This window comes from Saccostrea cucullata, unplaced genomic scaffold (genome assembly GCF_032062105.1).
Source record: "Saccostrea cucullata isolate Sc308-1 unplaced genomic scaffold, CSIRO_AGI_Scuc_v1 ctg557, whole genome shotgun sequence".
Classification (NCBI taxonomy): Eukaryota; Metazoa; Mollusca; class Bivalvia; order Ostreida; family Ostreidae; genus Saccostrea; species Saccostrea cuccullata.
This window is the reverse complement of record NW_026923042.1, coordinates 109,673-124,160: the sequence shown is the minus strand read 5'-3', so window position 1 is coordinate 124,160 and position 14,488 is coordinate 109,673. Positions and strand designations below refer to the sequence as shown.

General features: G+C 35.4%; 2 protein-coding genes across 2 annotated transcripts in view; one reads left to right on the top strand and one right to left on the bottom strand.

Moving 5' to 3' along the window:
* The window catches only part of LOC134263009 (charged multivesicular body protein 2a), a 98,169-nt gene that overhangs the window by 60,239 nt on the left and 23,442 nt on the right, over positions 1 to 14,488 (top strand). The gene's annotated exons all lie outside the window — the stretch shown is intronic.
* LOC134263007 (actin, cytoplasmic) lies at positions 4,957 to 7,141 on the bottom strand. Its single transcript, XM_062745306.1, has 2 exons — positions 6,897 to 7,141; positions 4,957 to 6,151 (listed from the first exon to the last, which is right to left on the bottom strand). The coding sequence occupies exons 1-2, from the start codon at positions 7,020 to 7,022 to the stop codon at positions 5,147 to 5,149; spliced, it is 1,131 nt and encodes a 376-aa protein (XP_062601290.1). The 5' UTR covers positions 7,023 to 7,141; the 3' UTR covers positions 4,957 to 5,146.

The window sequence follows — 14,488 nt, the reverse complement described above, 5'->3', positions numbered from 1 at the left end:
CTAGGTACCACTCACGGCACCAATGTAACCGGAATTCGCTACATGGTATCAATGCAATTTAGGAAATTCCACGATACCAGTGTAGCAAAAATGACCGAATGAAAATACCTCTTTAATATCACTCACTTTCTTTATTAATAATAGTACTTCGCGTTTTATTCCAATTTCTTACTAACCAAAAACCCTCATGATTTTTAAATATAGTCATGAAAGTGACTTACTAACCCAAGAATTTTAATAACAAGAGTTTGCAAATTAACAAATATTTATTATGACCACAAATGTATTTTATTAACAGCACAAAAATATTACATTTATTTATTTACAACAAAAACTGATGTACTAACGACCTTACACTTATGAGCCTCAATAAAAATAAGTGCCTACCTAACAAATGTACAATGTCCAGAGCCCTTCCTACCCAACGCTAAGTCCGAATGAAAGTGACCCACCCCTGCACGAAAAATCTACTATGCCTAACCTTACCGGTTTACCAAAAATAGAAATAAGGAACTGGAAAATGGACGTAAAAATAAGGAAAACAAAAAGGATAATGATGAACGAATGAACGATTTGAACGAGACAGAGACAGGGACCGGGATCCACCCCTCTAATCAAAAAGTGAGCTGGTACGAACCTTTGAGAAGGTTCCAGACCAACTGATCTAAACGTGAAATGCTGGACTTTAAATACACCGCGGTCTGAAGGTGTGTCTCTCTTATCCAATTAAAATCTACATTCTATGTATAACCCAGACAAGGACGTTACCCAAATCACTGAATAAAGCTAGAAAGTTTCCGAATGTAAAACAAACGATCGTAACCAATAAGAATTATCGCTATTTACTAACTATGTAAAATCCAATCCTACCACACTCCCCCCACCTCAAAACCGAAATATCTTAAAAAGATATTGAGGATAAAATGTGTAGGTCAATTTCAAAAATATTCTGGTAGTACATGAGCAATAGTTAAACATTTCAATTTTCTTCACTTTAAAGTCACATTGAAATAAAATTATATTCAATACTTGTACTTTCAATTAACAGTTAATAAGATAAATGTTCACTGGTTTCACTGTTTCATCTGGATGGAATCATCATGTAATCCAAGGCGGTTGATCAATGCACAACATAAGGAATATCTTACTTTCAAATTTTTTAGAACACTTTTAGATAAATATTCATATTTTTCGACTGATTTCACATCACATCGCATCACTTCACATGACATCACATATATTTCACATAATTAATCACACAAGTCGAACACGACGACAATCCTCCATGAATTACTGATGTGCCGAAGACTCCAAGGCTCCTCCAATATTGAATACGGATGTGTTGATTCCTTTTCAGAACAATGTGTTTCTCTTGTACTTTCACCTGTAGATACTTGCTACCAGTTTCGCTGGAGATCATCAACTTCCCCAGTCCCCACTACAAGTACATATAGTTGTCCAACGTCCATACTAAGTAGACAAAAGAAAAAGAGTGAGTATTATGCATAAAATCCATGAAAAATGTGTCTTAATACTAAAGCAGACTACTGATGCTGTCAACAGAAATCATGAAACCCGTCGAGTTGCAGCCCCAGTCCCTACAGCAGAGTTTGCAGAAAGAAATTAACCTCGCTACACTTCCGTACTGGATTCCTTGCAATAAGTGTACCCCTGTAGTTCTGCAGAGCCACAACCCCCTCTAACAGCAGGAATCTAACCCCACTGCCCTTTGGCATCGAGAATCATGACCCTGGGGCGAATATAGATTTTAAATAATAAAAGCTTGTCAGAACACGACTGACAAGGGTAGTACAATATTTTAACCAAAAAAAACCCCCAATCCCGCAGTATTGGCAGCTAATCCCGCAGTATTAGCCTAATATTGTACTTTCACCTATTTACAGGCCAATTCACAGCTCATGAAATGGCTCGAATCATATTCTAGTAAAATTTATCATTATTAATTCATCGAGAACATAAAGCCACAGTAATGAATACTGTCTTGTCAAACTTTAAAATTTCTCTCATTAATCCTGACAAATTTCATTGATTTTGTAATTTTAACTAATAAATAAACAAACCAAAAATATATGTATAAACCAGTTTTATAAAAAGTAGTCGGTGCTTTCTAAGTTATTAAAGAAATCGGCAAACAATGAAAGCTTACTTTTACTACAACAAATTCAAAGTAATCTTAGTGCCAAAGTACTACATATAGTCGGGTTAACATCGAGAATAACCTTTGCTGCACCAGGCAGTAAGCATGACTGTTGTTAAGCCAAAATATATGCAATAAAAATAAATTACATTTACTTAGGGTACACAAAAAGTTTAGGTGTAAAACAACTTTTTAATTAAATATATCTAAGTTAACGTCTGAATTCCTTTTCAGCATGACAGCGAACGTTAAGTCAAACATAATTAATAATTAAAATCATGGAGAATATTTTTCTAGTGGTTTTATTTTTCTCCCAAATTTAGAAAACGTTTCGAAATTTTGAGGCATTAAGGTCTCACAGTTTGAAATAACCCAAGATATGTCACAAGATCTAAAAATGGCAGACCTAAGGGATGATCACCGGCTCTGTCCCCGTCTCGTTCAAAAACCAACTCACAAACGACCAAAGAAAATAATCTCAGATATAAAAACAAAAATACTCTAGGCTTCACACAATGAAGTCTCTCAAAAATATGTCTTAAACTGAGAAAATCTTAACCAAGGTGTTCGTAAAAATATGCTGCATAATTTTCTCAAATAAAACAAACCATATCACTGCTTCAAGAATCCAATTACTAGTATCATGGACCATAAAGCCTAAAATGGAATGTCTTATCCAAAAATATGTAGCGCATGCGTACTGATATAACCTTCTGAACTTATCCCCCCCCCCAAAAAAAAAAAATAATAATTCACCTTTAGATCTATCATATGCTCATATACTTCAGTAAACTTGAAAATAACTTGTCTATCATTTAATTGTCTAAATTTATTCAAGAAAAATGCCCAGTGTATTGAGATACACTCTGGTTTCAACATTTTTCTTAAACACACACAGAAAATATGAATGTTCAATGAACTCCCTATTTACGGTGACAGCCATTCAGTTCTATTTATAACATGTCAAACCAGTGTAAAACTATTCAAGGACACGCATGAGTGCTACGTGTACTACTTAAAGTAAAACAGGTTTTGTAAACACCGTATAAGACTGTTCTATTTGTAGAGCATGCTGTAAAATTGTCGCTTAAAAAAATCATGAGTGAAAACAAAAATTCTAATGTGCAAAAATGAAGACTGAAATAAAGGTACTTCACACCAAATATATATCAAATTGTATACATAAGCTACTAGTGACAACAATTTACCTGTAAGATAAAAATAGAATGAAGTCAATCGAGTGTTTGATTTAAATGCACTTCGCTCGTGCGTGGCTGACTACTGCTAGAATGTGTTTATACTCATACCAAAAATTGTACTGCGTAATAAATTTATTTCTCAATTATCACTAACCCAAGTTCACCCCTGGAAGGTCTATGCATGCCTATCTATTTTACAAAGTAACCACATTTGATAGGACATTAACCTCCACGCCCAGGGACCGTCACGGCACCAATGTAACCGGATTTGGTTTTACCCTCAAACCTAGGTACCACTCACGGCACCAATGTAACCGGAATTCGCTACATGGTATCAATGCAATTTAGGAAATTCCACGATACCAGTGTAGCAAAAATGACCGAATGAAAATACCTCTTTAATATCACTCACTTTCTTTATTAATAATAGTACTTCGCGTTTTATTCCAATTTCTTACTAACCAAAAACCCTCATGATTTTTAAATATAGTCATGAAAGTGACTTACTAACCCAAGAATTTTAATAACAAGAGTTTGCAAATTAACAAATATTTATTATGACCACAAATGTATTTTATTAACAGCACAAAAATATTACATTTATTTATTTACAACAAAAACTGATGTACTAACGACCTTACACTTATGAGCCTCAATAAAAATAAGTGCCTACCTAACAAATGTACAATGTCCAGAGCCCTTCCTACCCAACGCTAAGTCCGAATGAAAGTGACCGGGATCCACCCCTCTAATCAAAAAGTGAGCTGGTACGAACCTTTGAGAAGGTTCCAGACCAACTGATCTAAACGTGAAATGCTGGACTTTAAATACACCGCGGTCTGAAGGTGTGTCTCTCTTATCCAATCAAAATCTACATTCTATGTATAACCCAGACAAGGACGTTACCCAAATCACTGAATAAAGCTAGAAAGTTTCCGAATGTAAAACAAACGATCGTAACCAATAAGAATTATCGCTATTTACTAACTATGTAAAATCCAATCCTACCACAAAATGTATACTATTCATTGAATGGTTTTACCTAAAATTGGATAATATTGATTGGTTGCTTCGGTAATATCTGACGTGTCACACTGGGACTCAAACATCTGCCTGTGATTTTAGACCAGGCCTGGGGCATAAAACTTAGAGGAGCTCACATTTGATCTCAGTCTCACTTTTTTCAAAGAAATATATAGTGAAAAAGTGAGAATGAGATTAAAAGTGAGCTCGTCTAAGTTTTATTCCCCCTAGGCCTGTTCTCGGTACTTCAGGGTCTTTGTCATGACTGCACACCTCGAGGTATAAAGTTTTCGATAAATGGCCAAAATCCACATCAAGCAGTCAGGGGATTCAATCCAGTACGTAATTAAGGATCAACTTCTTACGTTGCCAATCTAGACCGAAGGCTGGTACCACTAAGTCATATGTTAGCAACTCTATGGATATTGTAATTTCATTTTATTTTTTTTTAAATTGTCATAGATTATGAATTGGATTTAACAAGTAATGAGTACATGTAAAACAAAGAAATCTCTTAATACTGTTCAATTTTGACTCATCTCTTCTTAAATAAAAGAATAAAAAACAATCAAAGTATTTCTTGATTTAGTATTTTTATTAACGTATATCAGTAACAAGCTGCATAAGTATATGGGAAGGATAAAATAAAACATATACCGGTTATTTATATAAATTTTATAAAAAAATGAAACATTGTATATACTGTATGTTCTTTATTTGCAAAATATAATGAGCAAGTAAAACATTGTTAGAATATAACAAAATATTAAAAGCATTTTCTATGAACAATAGAAGGGCCGGATTCGTCATATTCCTGCTTACTGATCCACATCTGTTGGAAAGTGGAGAGGGAAGCAAGGATAGAACCACCGATCCAGACGGAGTATTTCCTCTCTGGTGGAGCAATGATCTTTATCTTCATTGTTGGTGGAGCTAATGATGTTATTTCTTTTTGCATGCGGTCAGCAATACCTGGGTACATTGTTGATCCACCAGATAACACTGTATTTGCGTACAAGTCCTTACGGATATCAACATCACATTTCATGATGCTGTTGTATGTCGTTTCATGAAGACCAGCAGCTTCCATTCCAAGGAAAGAAGGTTGGAACATGGCTTCAGGGCACCTGAATCGCTCATTTCCAATCGTGATGACCTGGCCGTCGGGAAGTTCGTAACTCTTTTCCAAAGATGATGATGACGCAGCTGTTTGCATTTCCTGTTCAAAGTCCAAAGCAACATAGCACAATTTCTCTTTAATGTCTCTTACGATTTCTCTTTCGGCTGTGGTTGTGAAAGAGTAACCACGTTCTGTTAGGATTTTCATGAGATAATCGGTCAGATCACGCCCAGCAAGATCCAATCTTATAATGGCGTGGGGAAGGGCGTAACCTTCATAAATAGGTACTGTGTGGGAGACACCGTCTCCAGAGTCGAGCACAATTCCAGTTGTACGACCAGAAGCATACAGGGAGAGAACAGCCTGGATAGCAACGTACATGGCAGGAGAATTAAAGGTTTCAAACATTATCTGCGTCATCTTTTCTCTGTTGGCCTTTGGGTTGAGTGGGGCTTCAGTTAAAAGGACGGGGTGTTCCTCTGGGGCCACACGAAGTTCATTGTAGAAGGTGTGATGCCAGATCTTCTCCATGTCGTCCCAGTTTGTGACGATACCGTGTTCAATGGGGTATTTGAGGGTGAGGATACCTCTCTTACTCTGGGCCTCGTCTCCTACATAGCTGTCCTTCTGTCCCATGCCGACCATAACCCCCTATAAATGAAGAATATATATATATATCAGTTAATATCTTCGGATAAAATCAGCATTCGAGAGGTTAATTTCAAATTTGCAGCTTATCAGTACATTTTGATTTAATTTAGCATTTTTTTTTTTCATTTCCGAAGAGGAGCATTGGCGCGTGTTTAAATGAACCCTGATTTACATGCAGTGACTGCACATCTTTTAACCAACACAATTAAGGTCAAATACAAAATAGTATAATTCAATTAAATAAAAACTATAATAATTATACTTTAAAAATATATTGTTTTATCACATCTAATTGTTAAGTAATTGATCACTCAAATGGCTTAAAAGTACATTAAGGCATTAGATTCATCCACGCACATTTACAGTAATTAGTTTTTGAAACTGGAACACTGATATCTTTCATATATGCATCCATTATGTATAATTCATGTTCTGTTTTCTTTATACTGACATAATTTGATATTTGTTTCAAACTTGTACTGTTTGCCTATAATCCATCTTGCCACGCCCTAAACGTGTCACATACATATGTGTATGTTCTTAAAACTGGTATATTATATATAGATTTTAATCAAATTAAAAAGCGAAGTAAATCTTCCGAGGTTGCAAATGAAATGCATTAAACATGTATTACAAAAATCAATATTATCTTGGCAGTCCAAGAAATACGTAGTTATCATATTCTCAAAAGTTAACCTAGTTTTCCTGACAAAAAAATCTCATTCATGCTTAAATCAACTTTTACCTGATGCCGAGGGCGTCCCACGATGGAGGGAAACACAGCCCTGGGAGCATCGTCTCCGGCAAATCCAGCTTTACACATTCCAGATCCATTGTCAATAACTAACGCTGCAACATCTTCGTCACCCATATTTCAGATGCTGAAAAAGCTTTCTCTACACGTATTGCAACCTGAGAGGTAGTTTTGTTCACACAGAGGAAGTCGCTTGTTAAGGTTGTTTAAATACTGCGAGGTAGATTTAAAGTCAAGCAGAAAAAAATTGCCTTATATGGCAAATGCTGCATTGCTATAAATATATATCACTACTTGCTCAAATGCACAGTGTGGTAAGAGGAACACGCAAATAGTCAGCAGACGACTTTGTGTTCATAAGGCATGACGGGTTAATATCGGTTCAGCAGACTTGAAAATCATTAGATCCTGTAACATATGCATAACATCTGTCAATATTAAAGTCAAAACAATGATGCTCTCTTTCAAAATCCTGTCTGTTTGCCCTCATGTCTGCAAGTCTGAAACATTTTAAAGCTTTCAATACATGAGAGTGACAGAATCTACCGGCTACAATTACTTTTTAGGTAGATCTATGCAATTAAAGCGTTGGGTTTTATTCTCTTTCTTTGTTTTTCAGTGGCACTTGGACTCTCTCATATAAATTCAATGAAATATATTGAAAGGAATAAGAAATGCAGGGTAGCATAATATTCGAAAAAAAAATTTTGACCGCATGACCAAAAATTACGAAAATTGGTCAGATGATAAATTCAGTTACTATACACCAAAATCAGTGTTCAGAATTACTCAACCAAATAATGTTTTCAACATTTATTTAACCATTATTCGAAGTTATGAAATTGGAAACATTAATTGAGAAATTTATGAGGAATGTTTCATTCGTTCAAGTCCAACAACAATTTGAAAATCAAAATTTGAAAAATTTAAACACTTTCAGACTTTAAGGAAAAATATCATCTATATGAAGTGAATAGTGCATGTAATGATGACCTGTAATTAAAATGTAAAGTAACGATGAATCTTTTAAAATATTTGTCATGTTACTTTTAGGTCGCATGATACTATATATCAAACATGATAAAAGAGAAAAATGAATTATTAGCATGAACTGTTGTAATGTTAAACGCTTTATGAATTCCTACTTTTTTGTATTGTAAAGTGACTCATATAGCTTACACTCTGATGTTATCGATACTAAGGTTTTCCATGCAGATGATACACCCTGTAAAAAATATTCAGCTGACAATTGATTGATTAAACATTAAATATGATGTTATGTTTCCTTTTACCAGTATATTAAATATACTTATAAAACAAGAGACCCATGGGCCTTATAGGTCACCTGAGCATTATGCAACAACTTTCCAGTGATTTAATTTAATTCATGTTTTAAGCCAGATCTATGGCATTCACAATTTTGAAAGAGGCACCATTGATCATCATAACTACATGTATACACTTAGCAGTTACTTAGTTTAGTTACTTAATACCCATTGGCAAGGTAGGGGAACAAAAAATGCATTTCAACTAATCAGTAATATTCAGCAATAATCTGTAGTGCCCCTACCACACATGAACCCCTGATCCTTAGGCCTAGATCCACACATTGCACAATTTTTGAAAAGGCATCCTTGCTTTTCAAAAATATTTGATTAATACCAAGAAGCAGATTTCAAACAATTCGTTCATTTTCAGTATATAAGTACAGCCCCCCCTCCAACCTCTATGGTACCCCTGACCCTGGGGCCTTGAAATTTACAATTCGGGAAGATTATGGCCCTTGCTCATCATAACTATATAGGTAGTTCATCTGCTTAATACCCAGGATCAGAGAAGAAAATTTTCAAAGATTTAATGTATTTTCACTATATAATCAATAGAGCCCCGTCCTAAAACCAGAACCCCTGACCCTGGGGCCATAAAATTCACAATTTTGGAAGAGGCATTCTTGCTCATCATAACTATGTACTTACTTACTTAGTTTATTTAATACCTAGGAGCAGAGAATAAGATTTTCAAAGAATTCATGTATTTTTTACTATATAATCAATAGAGCCCCGTCCTAACACCAGAACCCCTGACCCTGGGGCTATAAAATTCACAATTTTTGTAGAGGTGCTCTTGCTCATCATAACTATGCACTTAGTTAGTTTATTTAATACCTAGGAGCAAAGAAGAAGATTTTCAAAGGATTCATGTATTTTCACTATATAATCAATAGAGACCCGCCCTAACGCCAGAACCCCTGACCCTGGGGCCAATAAATTCACAATTTTGGTAGAGGAACTCTTGCTCATCATAACTATGTACTTAGTTAGTTTATTTAATACCTAGGAGCAAAGAAGAAGATTTTCAAAGGATTCATGTACGTATTTTCACTATATAATCAATAAAGCCCCGCCCTAACACCAGAACCCCTAGGGCCTGACCCTGGGGCCATAAAATTCACAATTTTGGTAGAGGCATTCTTGCTCATCATAACTATGTACTTAGTTAGTTTATTTAATGCCCATGAGCAGAGAAGATTTTCAAAGAAATAATGCATTTTCACTTCATACTCTATTTAGCCCCGCTCTGACCCTGGAGCCATTTTCACAATTTTGGTAGAGGATTCATTGCTAATTACAATCATGCAAACAGTTTGACTGCTTGATGTCCAGGAGTAAAGAAGAAGATTTTTAAAGATTGCATTAATTTTAGTGGTTTTGGCCCCACCCCTAAGGCCCCAGGGGGGCAGGGATCATGAAATTCATAAATTTTGTTCCCCTTCACCCATAGATGCTTTGTGCCAAATTTGGTTGAAATTGGTTCAGTGGTTGCAGAGAAGAAGCTGAAAATGTTCAAATGTTAACGCACGACGCACAACGCACGACGCACGACGACGGACGAAAACGGATAGCAATAGGTCACCTGAGTAAACTCAGGTGACCTAACAACCTTGTTTTCAAAACAAAACATCGCTCACCTGAGCACATCGGCTAGGAAAACGCACAAATCAGATCAGAATTGAAAAGTTTACTAAGGGGGTGGGCAAGGGGAGAGACTTGAATTACTAAATCATGGCTTTGCTATTCTTTAGAGAAAAGATTTCTTTAAAATATATTTTAGTGTAAAACTTGGATTCCCCATCATGGTCCCACCTTATCACTGGGGGTTATGATTTGAACAAAATAAAATACAGTATCTGAGGATGCTTCCATAAAAATAACAGTCTAATCATGGCTTTGTAGTACTTGTGAAGAAAATTTTAAAGATTTCCCTATATATTCCTATGTAAAACTTTGATTGGCCATTGTGGTCCCATCCTATCCCCGGGGGCCAAGATTGGAGAAACTTGAATATACACTACCTGAGGATGATTCAACATGAGTTTCATATTTCCTGTTCTTATGGTTCTTAATAAAAAAGATTTCTAAAGATTTTTCCGATATATATTCCTATGTAAAATTTTGACCGGCCATTGTGGCCCCACCCTACCCCCAGGGGTCATGATTTGAACAAACTTGAATGAACACTACATGAGGATGATTTCACATGAGTTTTATCTTTTCTGACCCTTTGGATCTTGAAAAGATTTTTAAAGATTTTTCCTATATATTTCTATGTAAGACTTTCATCGGCCATTTTAGCCCCACCCTTGGGTCATGATTTGAACAAATTGAATGTACACTACATGAGGATGATTCCACATGAGTTTCATCTTTCCTGGTCCAGTGGTTCTTGAGAAGAAGATTTTTTAAAAATGCCATTAATTTTTCACTAATTTATAATTACTAGTATCTCCCCTTGGAAGAGGACGTGGCCCTTCATTTGAACAAACTTGAATTCCCTTTACCCAAGGTTACTATGTTGCAAGTTTGGTTGAAATTAGTCCAGTGCACCGACAACGACGACAGACAACGGATAAATTTTGATCAGAAAACCTCACTTGAGCCTTGGGCTCCGGTGAGCTAAAAAATCAAGACAAATATACAATTTCCCGTTATTTAGCATAGTACCCGAAATTCTTCCCTTTCAAAGGAAAGTAAATATTCATTCTTATGTTTCATACGTATATTCTTTGACCTCAATAGTGAACAAATTTCCTTCTTGGCTAGAAGTTTTAGTACTTTGATATGGTGTGAATACAGCGATGACTTTGTATATCACTCTGACCAAACAATGGTGCGGAAATATGCCTTTAAAAATCACTTGTTTGTACTTGAAACAAGATATCCATGGGCAATAGTTTACTCGAGTATCCTCAGCTCTTTGCTGTTTTCAGAGGATTTTTAATGGATTTGTTTTCCATAGAAAATTTAACACTCCTTCTAAGGCCTCATCTTATTTCAAGGGGTCATAAGTTAACAATCATTGAATCTGCATAATATAAAGATGAATTTTAGAGGAATTCATAGAATATAATTTAGTGTTGCTTCTACAGTACCTATTCACTTGTCTAAATAATCAATATGATAGTGTTACAATCTTCCAGGAGGAAGAAAGTTCTATGAGCGGTCAGGCAGTTTGCCATTTGCCAGATACAAAAGAGTTACAGCATATCTAACTGGTTCGAATCTAGGTTTTCTTCCTCCCCGTTACTTGAATTTGCGGTGCCCTGCAAGGGATGCATGTAGAAAGTAAAAAGCGTGCCAAGAATAAGCCATATTTGGCTTTTATGGACAAAGAAAAATGTGAAAGGAATATGTTGTATTTCCACTAACTGTTTCTTCATATATACAAGAAATATTAGTTTGTTCGTTTGTTAACGTCGACGTCTCTTCAATGATTTTTCACGTACTGAGACGCCATCACTTGTCGGTGGAGGACTGCATGCAGATTTAAACCTGTAACCAGCATTTAGGGACTAGGAGCAGTAATTATATTGTCTCATTTGAAGTATCGGTCTCCACGTTTTGCAGTAGTATTCGAACACGCATCAAAAGCGTCAACCATCCGAGAGCAAACGTTCTAACCAAGACAAATAACATGTCTTCACAAAATATTTTCATAAATAAAACATATGGGGGTTACGAACATTATTCAAGATCAAAAGTCAATAAAATAATGCAAAATAGGAGCAAAGCAAACATGGACCTCCAAAACATCAAAGGTAAGATCAAGTGCCATAGAGGATTGAGCATCCCTTGCCGACCGGTCATACCCCTGGTGTGTTCCGTGTTATGATCGGGAAATAACGGAAAAATCCGTCATCAATTCAGAAGTAGTTGACTAACAATCAGTATGAAAAAATTAGTCAGCTTTCGACTCAATGATAAATTGAATTTGCTAACAAGGTAATTGTATCGACCGAAGAACTAACGAAATAAGCAATATATAAAAACTGAAAATTTTCATAATACCACATTTTACACTCTCAGTCCAATAAAATTAATAAGCTTTGCTGGTTTTAGAGTAATTTTTTGCAGTTATTTTTTTACCACCATGCAATGCTATGGCCTTATCCCAGTTTCAATTGGCCATAAATTCACCAAAATTGAATCTACATAACGAGATTAAGACGTTTCCAAAATAACAACATGCCTACAATATGTAAGAGATCCATCCTTGCTGTTCTGGTGAGAATGGCTCAAAGCTCAATAAGTATTTTAGAGGAATATGAATTCACACAATTCATGAATTTCTAAGTGTTGCTCTAGATCTAGAACCCATTTACTTGTATTCCTTTCGATTCCTCCTCTTATATTCTGACCATTTCCTGGAAGTGACTAGAAGAAAATCTTAAGGAGATCTAGAGTAACAATATCATGCTGTTGTCTCCAAGGGAGAAGAAATTTCATTGAGCGGTCAGTTTGCAACGTTGTTTGTCATTGGTCAGCTACTACAGAGTTACAGCATATATATCTAAATGAATATTGGTTTCCTTCCTTCCTAATACTTGCATTTGCTGTGTCCTGGGAGAACATGTCAAGTAAAAAAAAGTTGCCAAGAATGAACCAGATTTGGCTTTTACAGACAAAGAAATCAAAAGGTCAAAGAAAGTTATAGGACCGTGTTGTATTTCCCCTAACTGTTACTTAATGTATACAAGATATATTGTTTTTTTTTTAAATTTTCATTTCAGTCTCAAGAATTTTTCACGTAAAGAAACGCTATGACTTGTAAGTGGGGTGCTGCATATTTAAACCTGTATTCATCATTTAGGGACTATGAGCAGTGATTATACCGTCTCATTTGAAGGACTGGTATTCGAATCAGCAACGTAAGGATACACTCCTTATCCTAGAGCAAACATTCTAATCAACGTGCCATGCGGACATCCAAGTTATATTGAACTTATCTCATGTATACATGTCTTCAGGAAATATTTTCATTAAAATATAACAACTGAAAATAGTCATTAGCAAAATTAGTCGATATCAAATTCCCAGTTTGATCAAAATTTTAAGACAAAGGCAAAAATCCATAATAGTGAAATAAATGTACCACAAATATTTTGATATCCCGTCCTGTTAGAAAGGAAGTTTAAAGAAAGTGGGCGCACTAGATGGGCAGTCGGCAGGATTCATTGACACGAAACAATTCAGATTTAAATGTCCAAGCACCATGTAGTTTTAATGCGTATCTTAGGTGGCAGAGGATAGTTTTTTTTGCAATCAAAACGTTTGACTGACGGTTTACTTAATATTGAGCTGATTTTAAAATGTGCATTGAAAAAATTTAAATTCCCTCTACATGTAATAATAGTATGATGTAGTCCCTTGAGAAATTTGAAGCTTTCAGGAATGAAATATGTACAACTTACACAATGAGCCCTAAAGATGGCGCAGGGACAATCTCAAAATTTCATGTGAATCAAGCCTATTTTCACTATTTCGCCGCAGCTGCATCTGCTTCCAGGCCCGTGCTCATGACCTAAGCTACCACACAAAGTGTAGAATAACATTTGTACATACCAATGAACAGCAAGAGATATGGGCTCAACCACCTCGTTTTCAAGCTACAATTCATCCTGTGAACCCACCCCGCTTTTCTGGTGAAATACCGGTAGAGCGAGTTTTGAGCTTAGTTTCGTATTTCTAGTCCATATCCCATATACAGTAGTAGTGACACTAAAGTGTCATATTTCAATAAAATAAACAAGGCCACCAATTCACTCCAAATGCACCCATAAAATATTCTAGCACTAAAATTACCTATTATATGCATTCAAACCTCAGGTTTCATTATTTTTTCTATTTTTTGACCGGTACTTTATTCGAAACTATCCTCTGCCACCTTATACATCTTGTAGAAACTGTATGGGAATGGATTTCTGTCTTATGTTTGTTTATTTGTAAATATTTTTTTCAATTAAAAGGTGTCAAAGATAAATTATCTACCGGTAATATATAATTATAGAGTATGCTGGATACATCAGCTGTACATTTACATGTAATAGAATATACACGCTAATAGAATAACACTAAATAATTTTTGTGCTCAGTTTTCAAATGCACTGAAAATATTGAATGTAACAGAAAGATCGAAGTTGCTAGTTTAAAAAAAAAATATATTCAATATTATTTCATCAGGTGTAACTTTGTAGTTACAAGTTCATGTATGTTTATTTCCATTTGAGAACGTTAGCACTATAAAAG

Excerpts from the sequence above, each read along its gene's own strand:
- LOC134263007 (XM_062745306.1), bottom strand. The coding sequence starts at position 7,022 with ATGGGTGACGAAGATGTTGCAGCGTTAGTTATTGACAATGGATCTGGA. Across the intron at positions 6,152-6,896 it reads TGGGACGCCCTCGGCATCAG|GGGGTTATGGTCGGCATGGG; the intron begins GTAAAAGTTGAT and ends CTTCATTTATAG.